This window comes from Phodopus roborovskii, unplaced genomic scaffold, assembly GCF_943737965.1.
Source record: "Phodopus roborovskii unplaced genomic scaffold, PHOROB, whole genome shotgun sequence".
Lineage (NCBI taxonomy): Eukaryota > Metazoa > Chordata > Mammalia > Rodentia > Cricetidae > Phodopus > Phodopus roborovskii.
In genome coordinates, this window is record NW_026126682.1 from 4,229,403 (window position 1) to 4,246,858 (window position 17,456).

The 17,456-nt window shown below is 40.4% G+C and overlaps 1 protein-coding gene across 1 annotated transcript in view; it reads right to left on the reverse strand.

Annotated features, from left to right (window-relative positions):
- The window catches only part of LOC127214162 (ATP-dependent translocase ABCB1), a 144,267-nt gene that overhangs the window by 10,038 nt on the left and 116,773 nt on the right, over positions 1 to 17,456 (reverse strand). The window contains exons 18-22 of the mRNA XM_051174549.1: positions 16,027 to 16,134; positions 14,287 to 14,364; positions 8,016 to 8,099; positions 4,947 to 5,150; positions 754 to 854 (exon numbers count right to left, since the gene is read on the reverse strand). Of these exons, the coding sequence (XP_051030506.1) occupies positions 754 to 854; positions 4,947 to 5,150; positions 8,016 to 8,099; positions 14,287 to 14,364; positions 16,027 to 16,134 (575 nt within the window). The remainder of the gene's footprint in view (positions 1 to 753; positions 855 to 4,946; positions 5,151 to 8,015; positions 8,100 to 14,286; positions 14,365 to 16,026; positions 16,135 to 17,456) is intronic.

Below are 17,456 nucleotides of genomic sequence, written 5' to 3' on the forward strand. Positions count from 1 at the left end.
CTTGGGGATCTAGACGAGGTACATGTCATCAGTGCACTGAAGTATCTGCAGCCAGGGAGGCTTTACACAGCATGAACGTCCCAGGGATGTCTGAGCAACAAGGATCTTAGGTGGGAGGCCTGGGCAGGAACAGGGTAGGGAGAGGCAGACCTTGGACCTTCCTACTCCTTCTAAACCCACAACTTTCTTCTTGTCTTTGCCACTTACTGGGATTTCAAATGGAGACTTTCCCCAGAAAAAGAGGGCCTGCCATGATTATGACAAAGGTGCTTGGAACTCCTTCAGAAAGGTCTAGAAGCTGAAACTCCAAGGTTGGGCTTGCTCATGCCCTGTTCACCTTTCTTTCAAAGCCCTCACCGATACAGCTGGGGTACAGGGGAAGAGTAGGTCTCCCCAGGAAAGAAAGGACCAGAAAGTATCCTTGAGAGATCCCCTCAGTGCCCCACAACACCCCCAATTTCATGTTCCATAGAGAACCTTCACCCCAAATCCAGCAAACAGCAGGGTCATTATCCCAGCTGGACACCAGAGGCCTTAACAGTTGTCCTCTTCTCTCCCCCATTGGATCTAACAGTCACTGCGTCTTCCTCCCGGTGCCCACCTAAGCTCAGGTCTCTTCATCTCTCTTGATAGTCTCCAGTGTTTCTAGTACTTCCTTCCTGTGTGCTACCACCTGGCAAAGGCAATCCTGAAACCTGAAGTCCTTACTAGAAAACTCCCCAGAGCCCTGGTCCATTCTTCAGGGCTTCTTACCTGTATGGTATCTGCAAGCTCTGGGCATACATGTTTTCAAACTTCTGCTCCCGAGTCAAAGAGACGACAGTGCGGAAGTTTTCTATTGCTTCAGTAGCAATCTGTAAACAGCCACCCATTACCAGGTACAAAGTCAAAACACAGAACGTTAACAAAATGACCTTGAATTCTATAATTAATAGCATTGAACTATTATAATTTATCATTCATGTATTATTTAGTCTTATCAATAGCTATCTTCTGTATGAAAAAGAATGCTGACTTATGAAACTGAATTTTCCATCCTTAAGAGAGACCAGATGATTTCATCTGGTCTTCTACACAGAAAGTGAAGGTAGGACACCAAACCATGAACCACTTGTCTAAAGCCACTCAGCATCTTCTGAAGGTGTCTGTCTTCTGTAAAGGTGGTATCTAAATAACATTTATTGTTACTTTTTTGATAGTGTGATATTTATTCATAACTTTTTCTCTGTGTAACTGTCACTCATGATAACTCAATAAAATTTAAAAGATGTTCAGAAAGTAATGAAGATGATCAATAATTATCCACCAATGTGTTTTATAAATTAGCTCACACAACATGTTTTTCTGAACACATATCTTTAACAAAATATAGACTGAATTCTGTATTCTGCCTAACCAGTTTCAACACTATTTTTCAAACTCATTTAATATACATTACTAATTAGTTGGGGTTTTGTGTTTTGTTTTGTTTGTTTGTTTTTGATTTTTTTTTTTTTTTGAGACAGGGTTTCTCTGTGTCACACAGCCCTGGCTGTCCTGGCTGTCTTTTGATGAGCATGAGATAATCAGTTTTTTTTCAAGACAGTTTCTAACATTTAGTTGTGTTCTAATTGCATTTACTACCACCAAGGTTATTTAGTTAGGACAATATAACTGCCACCTTCCTTTGTACTCTTTGCAAAGGGAAGTAGAGAATATCAAGAAATTCCAAGCCTTATGGAAGGGGTTTTGCCTGGACTAGCAGTGGGACTTACACCACCATTGCCTTCCATTAGCTTATCTGAAAGGAGCATATGGACCAGAGGGTCTCTACAGTCCTTTTAAAATTGTATGTCTCCAGAAATGGAAGTCACTGGTTAAGATTCTCTGCCTCATTTTGGTAGTTTCAGTGATCAAATGATCAGTGAAAGACACATTCTAGAAACTTAGTGCACTTTGCTACTTAAAAAATAATTAAAAAATGAATTCTCATTTATGCCTCACTGAATCTTACAAAAATTGTATTACTCCAGTAATAATAGCAAATATTTCATTAACAAATTAAGTCAGTTTTGAAGACTAGAATAAAAAAGCAACTAGAAGAAAAAAATGAACAATTTTCCTAAAACACTTATTTTAAAAATTAAAATATTTCCCCTGATCTAGATCCACCAAAGGAAACATTTTATAAACTTTTCACATGTCTAGTATATATACTGACTTTAGAAAATCCTGCAAGTACTGTTGGTAAGGAGTTGGAGGAAATAGTCAACTTCAAAAGAAACTCTCCAAAGACAATCTTCATTTACACAAATTAGAAACACTTTGGATTTTAATTGTTCCAACAAGCAGAAGAGGTTTTCTAGATCAGTAAGAATATCATGAAAAAACTATAGTTACAGCTGGGAACATGGCTCAGTGGGTAAGGATGCTCGCTTTACAGGCACGAGGATCTGAGTTTGAATTGCCATCACACCACACACAAGAAAGCCTAGTATGGCCATGACTGCCTGTAACCTCAGGGCTAGGGGACAGAGCTTGCTTAGTGTGAAGACAATAGTCATTTCACAGTGCAGTCTCCTCATCTTGATGCACAATGAGGCAATTAGGAAATGCCTGAAGTAACAGCCATATCCTCACAGCTCCAATAGAGACCCAGTCATCACTAGCAAGAAGGAAGTTTAAGTTCAAAGAAGAATAAATAGCCCCACTTCCTTTGAAGGGACTGTGTACCAAGTTGTTCTCAAGAAAGGAAAATGTGTTTCTCAGAAGCAAACTTGTACTTATCTTTCTGCCCCAAACAAACTGAGATTTGACATGAATTTAATATTAAAAAGGTAAATGCATATATTGCACAAAACTGCTCATTATCTCATAGAAAAATGGAACGGAACAATATCAAGCCCTGATCGTTGTCACAGTAGAGTTTATCTGCATGTTCTGACATCACACCACAAAGACAGTATATGAATGGAACCTTCCATCACACTGATCAGCTCTGGGATCCCAAACAAGCACATTGTCAAGTATGGCATGGTATTTGTTCCTCACCAGGGCCAATATTACTTGGACCACACTATAACTAGACCCAAGGCTTAGCTAGTTCTGAGGACAGTCTGCTGGGATCTCACTGGGAAATACTAAAGCCAGTAGAGCATTTTCCCGAAAGAACCAATGCAGAGCAATAGGTCTAAGAACATGCATAGAAACAAAGTGTCTTTGACGTCTCTGGGACCTTCCTCACCTTACACAACAGTGAGGTGCCTTGCTCACAGACACCTGGCCTGGAAACCACAGCGCTCTCACCTGCCTGGATCCCTCTCTCTTTCTTGGTACCTGGAATGTCAGGGGTCAGCCCTGTTCTGACCTCTCATTTTTGCAGAGAGAATGTGCTATCTGACTATAATTCACTGTAACACAACTTGGATTTCTAGCTAATAGGTACACCACTGTCTGAGTTTGAATCTTGGCCCCAGGGCAACTCTAAAGGAGTGAGCCTGTATGTCCCTCAGTCTCTCTTGAAAAATAAGGTAATAATAGACTATACCTGATAGAGTCAGTGTAAAGAGTAAAACATTTTCCAGGGAACCAAATGCCACATAACTCTTTGTTGAGCTATAAGAAAAAAAAGTAGTTGAGTGTGCAGAACAAACAGGTTGAGGGGAAAGAAAGCAGATGTGAGAATAAGGGAGGATAAAGAGAAAACAGAGGGGTGGTAAAGCGTATGTGCTGTTTGCAGAGAGAGCAGATCTGGGGGCCAGATCAGAGATATAAAGTGGTATGAGGTACCAGAGTAATTCCAAACTACCTAGATTAAGTAATCTAAAATGGAGAGAACAAATACACATTTCCACTTTGAATCTCCCTAGTCATTCATACTAAAATACACTTGCTTTTCTGAATACAGGGATGGCTTTAAGCTTTGTTGAAAGGAAGACAGAGAAGAACAGATTGTAGGGCAAGGATGTTGGCTAGTTTTGTCAATGACACAAACTAGAGGCATCAGAGAGGGAGCCTCAGTTGGGAAATGCCTCCATATGACTGGGCTATGGGCAGGCTTATGGGGCATTTTCTTAACCAGTGACTGCTGGGAAGGGCACAGCCCATAGTGGGTGGTGTCATTCTTGGGCTGCTGGTCCTGGGCTCTATAAGAAAGATGGCTGAGCAAGCCATAAGAAGCAAGCCAGTAAGCAACACCCCTCCATGGCCTCTGCATCAGCTCTGGCCTCCAGGATCCTGCCCTATTTGAGTTCCTGCCCTCACTGCTTTTGAAGATGAACTCTGAGTAAAATAAACCCTTTCCTCCCCAAACTACTTTGGTCATGGGTGTTTCATCAAAGCAATAGAATCAGTAAGGGGGAGGGAGAGGTAAAAAGAAAAAAAAGAAAAAGAAAAAAAAAGGACTGGATGAGAAGAGAGGAATGAATATGAAGGCAGTGGCTTCAAACAAACAAACAAACCCTGAAAAAACAGGTGTCAGTATTTGAAACTAAGGATGTTTCTAACTGTTCTTCAAATTCTAATCTGGAGATAAGTATGATAAATGTTGCCCCAAAGGCGGTTTTAAAATATTTTCATAGACCCAAGAGATAGCTCTGTTGGTAAAGAACTTAACTTGCAAGCACAAAGACCTGAGTCTGGCCTTTAGTACTCAGGTAATACATCTCAACTATGTGTGGTTTGCCATCCTACAGCTGGAGGAGCAGAGAGGGGTGGAGAGACCATATCTCAAACAGTGAGCACCCATATCTCAAAACGAAAAGTGGTCCAAACCTGGTAAATAATGCCCAGGATGATCTCTGATCTCCACACATATACATACATTGCAGCTACAGGAATACACATGCACGCACACACACACACACACACCAGCATGTCAGAGCATAGTTAGTAACAGAGAGTAACTGAACATCACTAGAAATAATACTTTTTCTATTTAGTTAACAATCATACTTAGTCTAACTCACCTTCCCAGAACCTTCTAGCTCCTTCTTATCTTTTAGGGCTTGTCCAGACAACATTTTCATCTCAACCACTCCTGCTATTGCAATGATGGGGACAATTGCTAAGAGAAGAAGTGTCAACTGCCAGCCATAGATTAGGGATATGATGATTCCTGTCCCAAGATTTGCTATATTCTGGGTAATGACAGCAAGTCTGGATCCTGTAGCCTGGAAAAGAAGAGAAAATTAGAGACACATTTTATATTCTAAAATATGTCCTAACATATTTTTAGCTAATATGTTCTAATACATAGTAACTCACTTTCCTGAAAATCTTCTTTAAGATGTACTTAAAGGTTTTTGTTTTCTAAAATGAAAAGTATAAAAAAATAGAAAGTAAAAATTTAATGTCTTCTCCATCTATTACCCCATGCATGACTCTTTCATATTTTGTTAAAAGTCTTTTAGCCATATGTCCATCTGTGATCTTTCTCTCTTCTAGTCTCTTAAGACAAGTAGTATCAGGCCTTCATTGTGGCCATACCTGACAGTCCTTAGGACAACCAGCGGCACACCATACAACGTTCAGCCATCTGCACTCTATGGAGCTCCATCCTTACAACACCATCTCAATTTCACTTCCAAGACACAACTCTTCTCTTTTTCATTTTGTTTTTGATACAGGGTTTCTCTGAGTAGCCCTGGCTGTCCTGGAGCTTGCTTTGTAGACCAGGCTGGCCTCCAACTCAAAGATCCTTCTGCCTCTGCCGTCTCAGTGCTGAGATTAAAGGTGTGCACCACCACTGCCCAGTAATATCATTCTTCTATGTCTTGGACTCTGCTCATCATCACAGCCCTGACACTTAAAGACTTGCTCTTTACATGATTTCTTGGCCAACTTTTCATGTCTTTAAAAGTTACCATCTTGCTGAAAAAAATCTACAAGGGATTATTTCCAGACCAGACTTCTCTGCTAAACTCTAGACACACAAAATATCCCGTCTTATTGACATGTCCAACTGGCCATCTAATGTAGACATCACGACTAATTAAATCACACCAAAGCTCTCAATTCTTCCCCAAGCCTCATCCTCCAATAGGTTCCAATTTCTTTAAAGAACAACTCCTTCTTTTCAGTTGTGCAGGCCAAACATTTGTACTCATTAATCTTATCTCTCAAATCCACCGTTTTATCTAATCAACAAATTCTGTAGGCTATACCTTTAAGATATATCCAGAATCAGCTGGGTGGTGGTGGTGCACACCTTTAATCCCAGCACTCGGGAGGCAGAGGCAGGTGAATTTCTGTGAGTTTGAGGATAGCCTAGTCTAGAAAGCCACAAAGAGAAACCCCACTTTGAAAAACAAAACAAAACAAAAAGATATAACCAGAACCAGCTATGAGCTATGACCATCCTAGAAGACTTCTCTTACATGATTGTAATAGATTCTCTCTTCCTTTATTCTTGTCTCCTTCAGCTGTTATGCATACAACAGCCACATACATTCTACTTTTAAAACTTACAACGCCTTCCTATCCAGTTCTTGTCCACAAACTCGGACTCTTCCTTTCACCTTTGTCTAGTGTGATGCTCCTTGCAGGAATGGTCTAATTTCAGGTCCTTTATCTTGTTCTTCTGATTACAATACTCCCTTAGAGGCATGTAGGAACACTTTCTTTCTTCAGGGCTCTTACTTTTACTATACTAATGAAACCTTCCTTCCTTACATGAGGGCTACCTGTGGTCCTCTAGCCTCCCTCCAACCGCCACCAAGTACCCTTTGATAATATGACCTATCATATAAATTCCACAAGAGCAAAACAATTGTCTGTTTGAGGAAGTTCAAAATACATTCAGTGTCCATTTGTTCTGTTAAGTTTATATACCTGTATGTACAGCATGGGTTTTGTCATTTGCTTGCTTTAAGCAAAGAGAGCCATGGAAAACAGTAACCCTTAAGATTTGTGCTGCAATTTCACAGCTATGTGTGCTTTCAAATTCACAACTTCACTTACCACAGGCCCTATTTATTAGGCAGAGGAGTATGTGTAGTTCTGCCTTTCGGGAAGATTGAAACAAATGGAGGACAGGGCTCAAAGCAGAATCACACAGCAGAGACCATGTGCCACTCAACTTCAACATTATGACAAACTTTTGTCATAAAAATTGTGGGGTGGGGGGAACTGTCACTTCATCCAAAAAGCAAAACCTGATTGCTGGACAGTCTCTGTTTACATCAATTGGGGATTGATGCAGCAGCACACTCTCAGGATTATAGCTTGTTAAGACTTCTTTATGTCCATTCCACAGCTTCAATGTGCTTTTCATGTTCTTCAATGAATTGTAAAAACATTTTCTTTGTTTCTGACTGAACTACAATATCTCTTACATTTTAGATCACAACTACACCATCCCCTTTTCTCCCAAAATCAATTATAAACATGGGAAATGGATTCTGCTGAGAATGCCAAGAATATTTCCTTTCCTAAGTAACTATTCCTTGGTATTCATCTTCTTCAAGTTGTGACAGACAGCAAACATAAAAGGAAATGTATAGCTACCTATACACTATATGGTATATAATCTTTGAATTTTAACTTATTTCCTGTAAAGAGTTGGGTGCATTTGAGGGATAGAATTTGTGGTGTTTGAATGAGAAATGTCTCCCAAAGGCTCAGCCATTTGAACTCTTGGTCCCCAGCTGGTGGCGCTGTTGGGAGAGGTTATGGGAGGTATGGCCCTCCTGGATGAAGGTTTGAGAGGTTGAAGCTTCCTACCACTCACTTCCAGCTTACTTTCTCTGCTTTGTGCCTGCAGCAAGATGTGATCTCTCAGATTCCTGATCCCGCTGCCATGCCTGCCACTTGCTGCCACCCCTCTTGGCCATGACATTCTCTCATCCCTCTGGAACTTTAAATCCAAATAAAACCTTCCTTCTAGAAGTTGTGTTGGTCATAGTGTTTTACCACAGAAATAGAAAAGTAATTAGCACAGATAACTAGCTGTAGTGTTGAAATTGTCACCAGGAAGTCAGTCTTATGCTAAGCCTAAATAGCATTGAGACAAACACCCACAGAAAGGAAGCACATACCCCTTTAACTTGAGCAGCATCGTTGGCGAGCCTGGTGGTCAATGCTCCAGTGGTGTTTTTAGGGTTATCAAACCAGCTCACATCCTGTGGCACAAAGAGATTTGTTATCTTAAAGTCCTACTTATGAGACTGTAGCTCTAGGAGGAAGGTGACAGAGACACTTTTGTTTAGCAATCACATCCTCTGCATTTAGCATTCAGGATGTAACAGTCAACAGACAAGAAAGGGATTTAAAAAAACAAACAAAAGTAGATTATTTCATCTGCCAAAAGTATGTCTTGGTCTCAACTTTGTTTAAACCTGACTCTAAGTGTTGAACAATGAACACTAACAACAAAATCACTGATGTCTTCAAGACTTCCTTCTAGAGTTGGAAGGCACACAGAAATAAGCATGCACCATCTCAGATGGTAATAAACATGGTGGAGAGTAAGAACAGGGTGAGAAAGATACAGATCGAGAAAGGTGCTATTCTACAGAGTAGGGGAGGGAGAGGGAAGTCCTTTCCAAAAACATGTGAGCAGAGACCAAGTAAAGGAGGGGATGAAAGTATCTAAGAGACAAAAGATATAACATTCAAAAAGGCCTCTAGGCTGAGACATACTTGATTTGCTCACACACAAGGGAATTACATCCTGCAGGTAGCCTAATTTGTCCTACTGGGATTCTTTGAATTCTCTCCTCCCCAACCTTTGTGTAGTAACCTATCTTACTGGAAGATGGCCTGTGTGATGCGGGTGGAGCATGCATCCTATGAATGACCTTTGGTAACTGGATACTACATAGAGATTTTTCCCTGAAAGATCCCAGCTGCATCTACATTGAGATGAAGATGGAAGTGATGAAACAAGCTAAGATGCTGATGTGATGTCAAACAAAGAGGGGAGCTATCAAGGTTTCAGTCTAAACAACTGGTAGAAATATAAAGAGTGGATACAGGGCTGGACAGTGGTAGCTTATGTCTTTAGTCCTAGCACTCACTCTGAAGACAGAGGTGGGTGGATCTTTAAGTTAGAGACCAGCCTTAACTAATCTACAGGAGTGTTCTAGGACAGCCAAGGTTACACAGAGAGGCCCCATCTCGGGTCGGTGGGTGAGGGGGTTAAATATGAAATAGTAAGCCTGCTCGGGCAAGAAAAATAAAAAGTTCAAGTTCAGAAATATTAAAGTGTGATACATTTATTAATATCAAAAGAGAAAATGTGAGCCGGCAGATAATTAACTCTAGCCAAGGCAAAATAAATGAGCTGATTGAAAACAACTCAAAAGCAATCCAGATTTTTAAAAAGGACATAGAACATAAAAAGGGATTCACTTGTAAAACTTCTTATGTTTTCATTTTTTTTTTTACATTTATCAATGACTGATTGTATGTATGTGGATACACAAACTTGCCAAAACACATATAAGGAGGTCAGAGGACAGTTGTGAGAGTTGGTTTTGTTCTTCCATCCTGTGGGCCATGGGGATCAAATTCAGGCCAAGCACATGTAATGGCTAAGCTATCTCACATCCTCATATATTTTAAAATAAACACATTTTGATTTTTAGTCAAATGAATTTATGTCTGTCACAAATAACTGTAGCTTCTAAGATGTTACCTGAATTGGTAATTTGTATTAAGGAATTTGTACCTTTTTATTTTGAAAAGCTAGAAAATAACTCATTACAGTCTATATCAATTGACCTTTTAATACACAGGTACTTAAGTGTTACCCTATTGGAACATGATATCCTTGAAGAGAGAGGCCATTCAGATTTGAACACCTTACAAAACTTAGTACTATACTTCGTAAGTAGTGGCTATGAAAAGCTTGCTCTACTTAACAGTCTGTACTGTTTACACACACCATCTGCTCTGCTCATAAAGTATAATGGATCTGACGGTTGGCCTGGAGGCTGATGGAGTAATGGTGCATGGTGCTGTAACATGGTCAACTTTGAGATTGTTTAAGTAGAATCTAGGTTATAAATACAGCTTGACTCTAAAGAAAGAAATTAAAGAAGATACCAGAAAATGGAAAGATCTCCCATGCTCTTGGATAGGTAGGATAAACATAGTAAAAATGGCAATCTTGCCAAAAGCAATCTACAGATTCAATTCAATCCCCATTAAAATCCCAACACAAGGGATTTTGAAAGGATAATAATCAACTTTATAAGGAAAAACAAAAGACCCAGGATAGCCAAAACAACCCTATACAATAAAAGAACTTCAGGAGGCATCACCATTCCTGATTTTAAGATCTACTACAGAGCTATAGTTCTGAAAACAGCATGGTATTGGCATAAAAATAGACAGGTAGACCAATGGAATCAAATTGAAAATCCTGATATTAAACCACACATCTATGAACACTTGATTTTCGACAAAACAGCTAAAATTATACAATGGGGCGAAGACAGCATCTTCAACAAATGGTTCTGGCACAATTGGATGAGGGTGTATAGAAGACTGCAGAAAGACCCATGTCTGTCGCCATGCACAAAATTCAAGTCCAAATGGATCAATGACCTCAACATCTATCCAGCCACATTGAACTTCTTAGAAGAGAAAGTAGGAGGTACCCTTGAACAAATTGGTATAGGAGACCGCTTCCGGAACATAACTCCAGGGCACAGACACTGAGAGAAGCAATAATTGGGACCTCTTCAAACTTAGAAGCTTCTGTAAGGCAAAGGACACTGTGGACAAGATCAAATGGCAGCCCACAGACTGGGAAAAGATTTTCACCAATCCTATATCCGACAAAGGGCTGATCTCCAAAATATACAAAGAACTCAAGAAACTAGTCAACAAAACACCAAATAACCCTATTAAAAATGGGGTACAGAACCCAAGAAAGAATTCTCAATAGAGGAAATCAAAAAGGCTGAAACACACTTAAGAAAGTGCTCCACATCCTTTGCTATCAGGGAAATGCAAATCAAAACAACTTTGAGATACCATCTTACTCCTGCCAGAATAGCTAAAATTAGAAACACCAATGATGACTCATGTTGGAGAGGATGTGGAGAAAGGGGAACACTCCTCCACTGCTGGTGGGAGTGCAAACTCATACAGCCATTTTGGAGATCAGTATGGCGGTTCTTCTAGAAAATGGGAATTAGTTTACCACAGGACCCAGAAATCCTCCCTCTTAGGCATATACCCAAATGATCCACATCCATGCAACAAAGACATCTGTTCAACTATGTTCATAGAAGCACTATTTGTAATAGCAAGAACCTGGAAGCAACCTAGATGCCCCTCAATCGAAGAATGGTTAATGAAGATGTGGCACATCTACACAATGGAATACTTCTCTGCAGAAAAAAATAATGGTATCTTGAAATTCTCAGGCAAGTGGATGGCACTTGAAGAAACCATCCTGAATGAGGTAACCCAGTCATAAAAAGAGGAACATAGTATGTACTCACTCATATATGGATTTTAGACCTAGAGCAAAGGATCACCAGCCTATAATTCACACCACCAGAGGAACTTGGATACAAGGTGAATTCTAAGAGATTCATATAAAGTACCTCACAGAACCGGGAAGGGACAAGTCCCCCAGAGTACAGGGGAAGTTGGGGGCGGGCAGCGAATGGAGAGAGAAGTAGGAGAAAACAAGGGGGAGTTAAGGAAAACACGTGCGACCAGGAAGATTGAGCCCAGTTAGGAATAGAAGACAGGAGACAGAGAGAGAGAGAGAGAGAGAGAGAGAGAGAGAGAGAGAGAGAGAGAGAGAGAGAGAGACAGAGAGAGACAGAGACAGAGAGAGAGACAGAGAGAGAGAGACAGAGAGAGAGACACACAGAGAGAAACATAAAAGGAGGAGCCAGTATTGGTTTGAAGATAAAATTGAACACAAAGAAAGGTCTAGAGAACTACAAGACTGCCGCCAAATAACAATTTGTGCATCCATGGAAAGGCTACCATAAATGCCCTTCCCGGAGAGTGAGATCAACAAATAACTTATCCATGGAGCCCTCATCTAATACTTGTTGGAAACAGGAGCAAACACCCATACATAAACACTGAGTCAAAGTAGAACCTAGATGCAGATGGAGAGGGCAAGACCAGGCTGCAGAAACACAGAGATAGCTTACCTGAACAAGGAGGACTTAACGGGCCCCCAGACTGATAGCTGGAAAGCCAGCATGGGACTGTCTCAGGGCCCCCTGAATATGGGTCTCAGCCAGAAGGACTGAGAAGTCTAAGGGACCTAAGACAGTGGAGCTAGGATGTATCCCTGGTGCACAAAAAGACCTTGCTAACACATCCCCCATGGAGGGATAACTGCCTTAACCTAGAGACAGGAGAGAAGCCCTAGTCCCTACTTCACAGGACCTGTCAGATCTACATGACCCCAACTGGATGGCATTCCCCTACATATGGAATCGGGGTGGGGGGATGAAAGGGGATGGTGGTTAGGGTGCATGTGAGAGGGCAGAGAGGGTAAAAGGGAGGGAGGGAGGGAGGGAGAGGGAACTGGGATCGACATGTAAAATGATAAATTAAATTAAAAAAAATGCTTTGACTCAAAAATTTAAGTTCAAGGACAAGTTAATGGGGAAAAGGATTTCTATTTTTGTTTCCACAGAAAATGAAAAGCTGTGGATTCCTTCCAGACTAATGTGGTTTGATCAAGCCAGACCATCTGAAACAGAGTAACAGGTGATCCTACATACAAAACAGCTGGGCAAAGCAGCCTTACAGACTACAGCCAGGATTTCTGCATCTTTTTAGAATCCCCCATGACAGCACCCCTTACCAGCAGGAAGTAGTTTGGAAAGAACGACGCCCAAATTCCCAAATAGTGTCTATAAATGTTTGTTTTCATTTAAATGGACTTGGTTATATAAAATAAAAATAAATAAATAAATAAATACAGCTTGAAAACTGTGAGCCCAGAACATGGGAGATGGAGTTCAATATTATGCCCAGCTACATTGTGAGTTTGAGGTTAAACTTGGGTACAAATGACCCTATCTTAAAAACGAGAGGAGTCCAAGGGGACGGACTCCTATAAAACAGTGCTCTCTCATCAGGTTCTGCTTCAACTGTGACTATCATTGGTTAGCTATTTGTATAAAGACACCATTAGCTATCTAGTTCTAAAAATATTTAAGCAGTTGTAGGTAGAGTGTGAAAGGGCTGTCTTCTGGAAATCTGAACACAAGAAACTGGTATTTCTCACTTTTTTTTTCAGTGTTAGGGACGGATTGGATTCTAGGCTCAACCTCTCTGTTGCATCTTAGTCTTGTGGGACAGCTTTCAGATATATCCAATCTATACCCCATGAGTCTCATGCATCCTAGGATGCTATTAATGTGGTCCAACAAGTTTTTAGATAACAACATCTCATTTTAATGTAAAAAAGTTGGGCACCTCTGTGTCTAGAGCATCATTTTATAGTGGTGACTAGTAATTTTGGAAGAGAAAGTTTTAAGGTCACAGACAACGTTTTCATGATTGCTAAAGTTTTCCATTTTGAACAGGATTGCTAACAACATTGTCAGTTATAAGACTTGAATGTAAAGAATGTAGTAGGCACTCATACTAAGTTGTGACCAGCTAATAACCCTGTCACTTAGGTTTCCTCCTTTAGCCTTGCCTCAGCAAAGAATCTCAACAGTGAGGAATGGACCATGAAAATGAGTCTGAATTTGGGCAAGAGGAGTGCAAACTATCTCCAGGTTCAGAGAGTCATGACAGCATGTTCTGAGTGTGCAGGAAAAAGAAGGTGACCGAGGGACATAAAAGCACAGAAGATCCCTTCTAATACTCCTCAAGCTTTGTGCTGTTCTAGGGAATCATCTTGGCTTCCACTGCCTCTCACTGCTGAAATAAAAAAGCTGAAGGGAGCTGGGCATTGGTGCTGCACGCCCTTAATCCCAGCACTTGGGAGGCAGAAGCAGGCAGATCTCTGTGAGTTTGAGACCAGCCTGGTGTACAGAGTGAGTTCCAGGACAGGCTCCAAAGCAATACAAAGAAATCCTGTCTTGAAAAACCAAAAGAAAAAAAAAAAAAAAAAAAAGCTGATGGAGAACCATCAGGAGACACAATAGTCTCAACACAGTCCAGTTTCTTGTGCCTTCCTGCAGCAAACAGGCTGAAGATCCATAGCCTGCATCCACAGATGGTTCACCAGCATCTCAAGAGGAGACTGAGGGAGACCCATGCAGGATCTCTATCTAAGGAATTGGACAGTGCTCCTACAATCTATGTTCATGGAGCACAAGAGAAGTCCTATTCACCCCAGATTACAAGTCTCACCAGCCATACCTGTCTCAGCATGGATTTGAAAACCATGTATCGGAGTCGCTTGGTGAGGATCTCTCCAGCTTTGCCAAATGTGAAGCCCTATGGAGAAGGAGAATGCATCACATGGAAGGCTGGCCAGAGACTCAGATACCAAGCTCACAGTGGGAATCAGGGCCTGTGAGAGACCAGAGCAAGAATGCCCTCTCTGAGCTCCCTGCCTGTTTCTCAAATGACCAGCTGGACATCTTATCCTTTCTAGCATTGGGCTGTGTTTCCACATTGGAAGTCCACTGACTGTTGTTCTTAATGTGTTTTGCAGTCATAGGTCAATGTCTCAGCACCATGGCCGGAGTGTAAGGGAACTGCTTTGTCTCCCTATACTACAGCAGCCCAGCTGTCAAAGCAAAACCATAAGCTTAAAGCTGTCTCATTTCTAATCTCTTACCAAATTCACATGGAGCAACTGTTCATTTTCACACATCTGGGACACTCTTACAGGCAGTGTTACTCTACCAAGGTCAAGTTACACAACACATCTTTTAATTATTTAGTGAAAAAAAATTACCAGTTTTTCTTTTGTGTTTCTATGTTAAAGTAAATGGTTTTTTTCTGTTAAAATATTAATATATTAGAATGTGTTAAATAAAGAAACCTATTTAGTTTTAGCTGAGGTTATTTACATGTGTGCTAACTACTAAAATATTAATAAAAGCTGGGTGGCAGTGGCACACCTTTAATCCCAGCACTTAATGCAGAAGTAAGTGGATATCTGTGAGTTCTAGGCCAGCCTTGTCTCCAGAGTGAGTTTTAGGACAGCCAAGGCTACAAAGAGAAACCCCTGCATCGACAAACTAAAAACAAACAAACAAAAACAGAAATCAAAACAAAAAAAAACCTAATCTATACTTAGAATGTGTTTAATAAAGAAACTTATTTAGTTTTAACTTAAAAAGTAGACTATTATTGCATTAAGTGATTACTTACATTTTACTCAATATGTAGTAACATAAGCCCTCAAATCAATCTGAACACTTGATCACATGAGCTCTCTTAATTATTAAGACAACATTGCTCCCATTTACAGATAAATAAACTGAGGCATAGACAGCCTAGATTATCAGATATACACAAGTAATTGTGTATATGTGCAAATACATATTTGCACACCTGAGTGTAACACCAAAGTCCACACTGTATGCTTTCCCACAATATACTGCAAGAGGGTTTAGTTCATTTACAACTATATTTGATCCAAATGATCTGCACAATGCAAAATACCTTGTTCATATTTCTTAGGATTTTTAACACTGCCATTTCTCCATTACTGAGGTCTTTTTTTTCCCTTTTGTAAGAGCTTGATATGCTTTTGAAAACCTTGTAAATACGTGAGACCTGTTTGGAATTTCATTTATTGGCTTGTTTGTTTTGAAATACGGGAAGACATTTTTCTGACTGTCCAAACTGACCAGTGAAATGTATATCCAAATGGATACTCAGGGATGACCCCAAAGTATGTACTTGAGTCTACACCTTCCATTTCTAAACTAGACAGGATAATTTGTTTAATATTATTATGTCACTCTTTCCATTTGGGGCATGGTTGGTTTGGGAAGAGAAGGTAAGGATAGAGTCAGAGAATAAAAAAAAAAAAAACAAGCTGACTGTCATGTCAGCCATGGTAAAAGAGGAATGGTTTTATGATAAAGACAATTCATGTTTATAAATCCACCTGAGTAAATGAAGTGAAAATAAGACACTTACCTGGAGAAAAAATGTAATAAAAGAAATGACTCCAAGGATCAGGAACAATAAGGAAAACAAGTTGCTATCCTGTCGTTTGGTTTCATCATCAGTACTTTTTGTAAAAACCTACAAAAAATATTTAAAGGGTTGTTAGTTCCATCACTAGGAAAGCATTCTACAACTGCTCCAATTTAACACATTACTCAGTTTAGGAGTTAGGACAGCCTTTGTACCCTGGAACAGGGTTGCCTTCTGAAATAAAGCCAGCTTCTAATGCACCTGCACTGCCTTTGTTGGGGCATGGGGGCAGGGGTGGTGGTGGTCTGTCATTCACAAATCCACCCAACATTCTTTGCACTTGTGTTCCTCCCAGAGAAAAAGGTGCCGTACTTCTTTGTAAGAAGAGACCAAATACTCTCTGTGTTACTTTCTTGTAAGAGGCTGTATCATGAGTCATGTCTGTGTGAGTCTGTCAAGTTGAGCACACATGTTTGGAGGACAGAGGTCAAGCTTGTGTGTGGTTGATTAAGATTTTCCACTCTGTACTTATTTTACTTTTCTGTGTATGAGTTTTTGCCATTGTGTATTTGTGCACCATGTGTGTGCCTGGTTCCCGCAGAAGTCAGAAGAGGGTTCAGATCCCTTTGAGCTGGAGTCACAGATGATTGTGAACCACCAGATGAGTAGTAGGAACTGTGGGCCCTTTGGGGCAATTGCTCCTAACCACTGAGCCAATCTCCAGACCCTCCACACTGGATTGTAAGAGAGGTTTCTCACTGGACCAAGAGCAATTAGGTTAGAATGACTTGCCTGTTTGTCTTGGGGATCCTCTTATCTCCATCTCCCCAGCACTGGAATTACAAATGTGCATCACCACTCCTGGCTTTTATACTGGTGTTGGGGAGCAAACACAGGTCTGCATGCTTGCACAGTAAGCATTTTATTGACTGACCTCTACAGCCCCAACTCAACTATGTGGACATTCCAAAGTATCTTAAGGTGTCTAGAGAGAATATATCTATGTGTCATCCATTCAATCTTTCAGAGACAAAGGTACCTTTCCCAATATATCTTGTAGGAGTTACAGTCAGAAAGCCACGTGGCAATGACAGTCAACTGATTGAAACCTCACATGGAAACCTTTCCAGAGATGATTAGAAGTGCTAAAAAGATGTTTGGAGCTGAAAGAACTTATAATCACTCAACAGGGAAAGAAAACACACCTTTCCTTCTATGGGTCAAGTCAAGAGCAACGCATTCCTAAACCAACCCAGGAAACTTAATGCCTTGTAAAAAAAAAAAAAAAAAAAAAGGAAAAAAAAGTAGTTTTCAGAAGATATCAACTCCATTATTCTTGATTAGTCATTTGGACATTGTACTATACGCTAGGCATGACTGAATATAGTCCCATGTACTAGGCCTTCCATCTGGGTGCATCTGTTGTTACA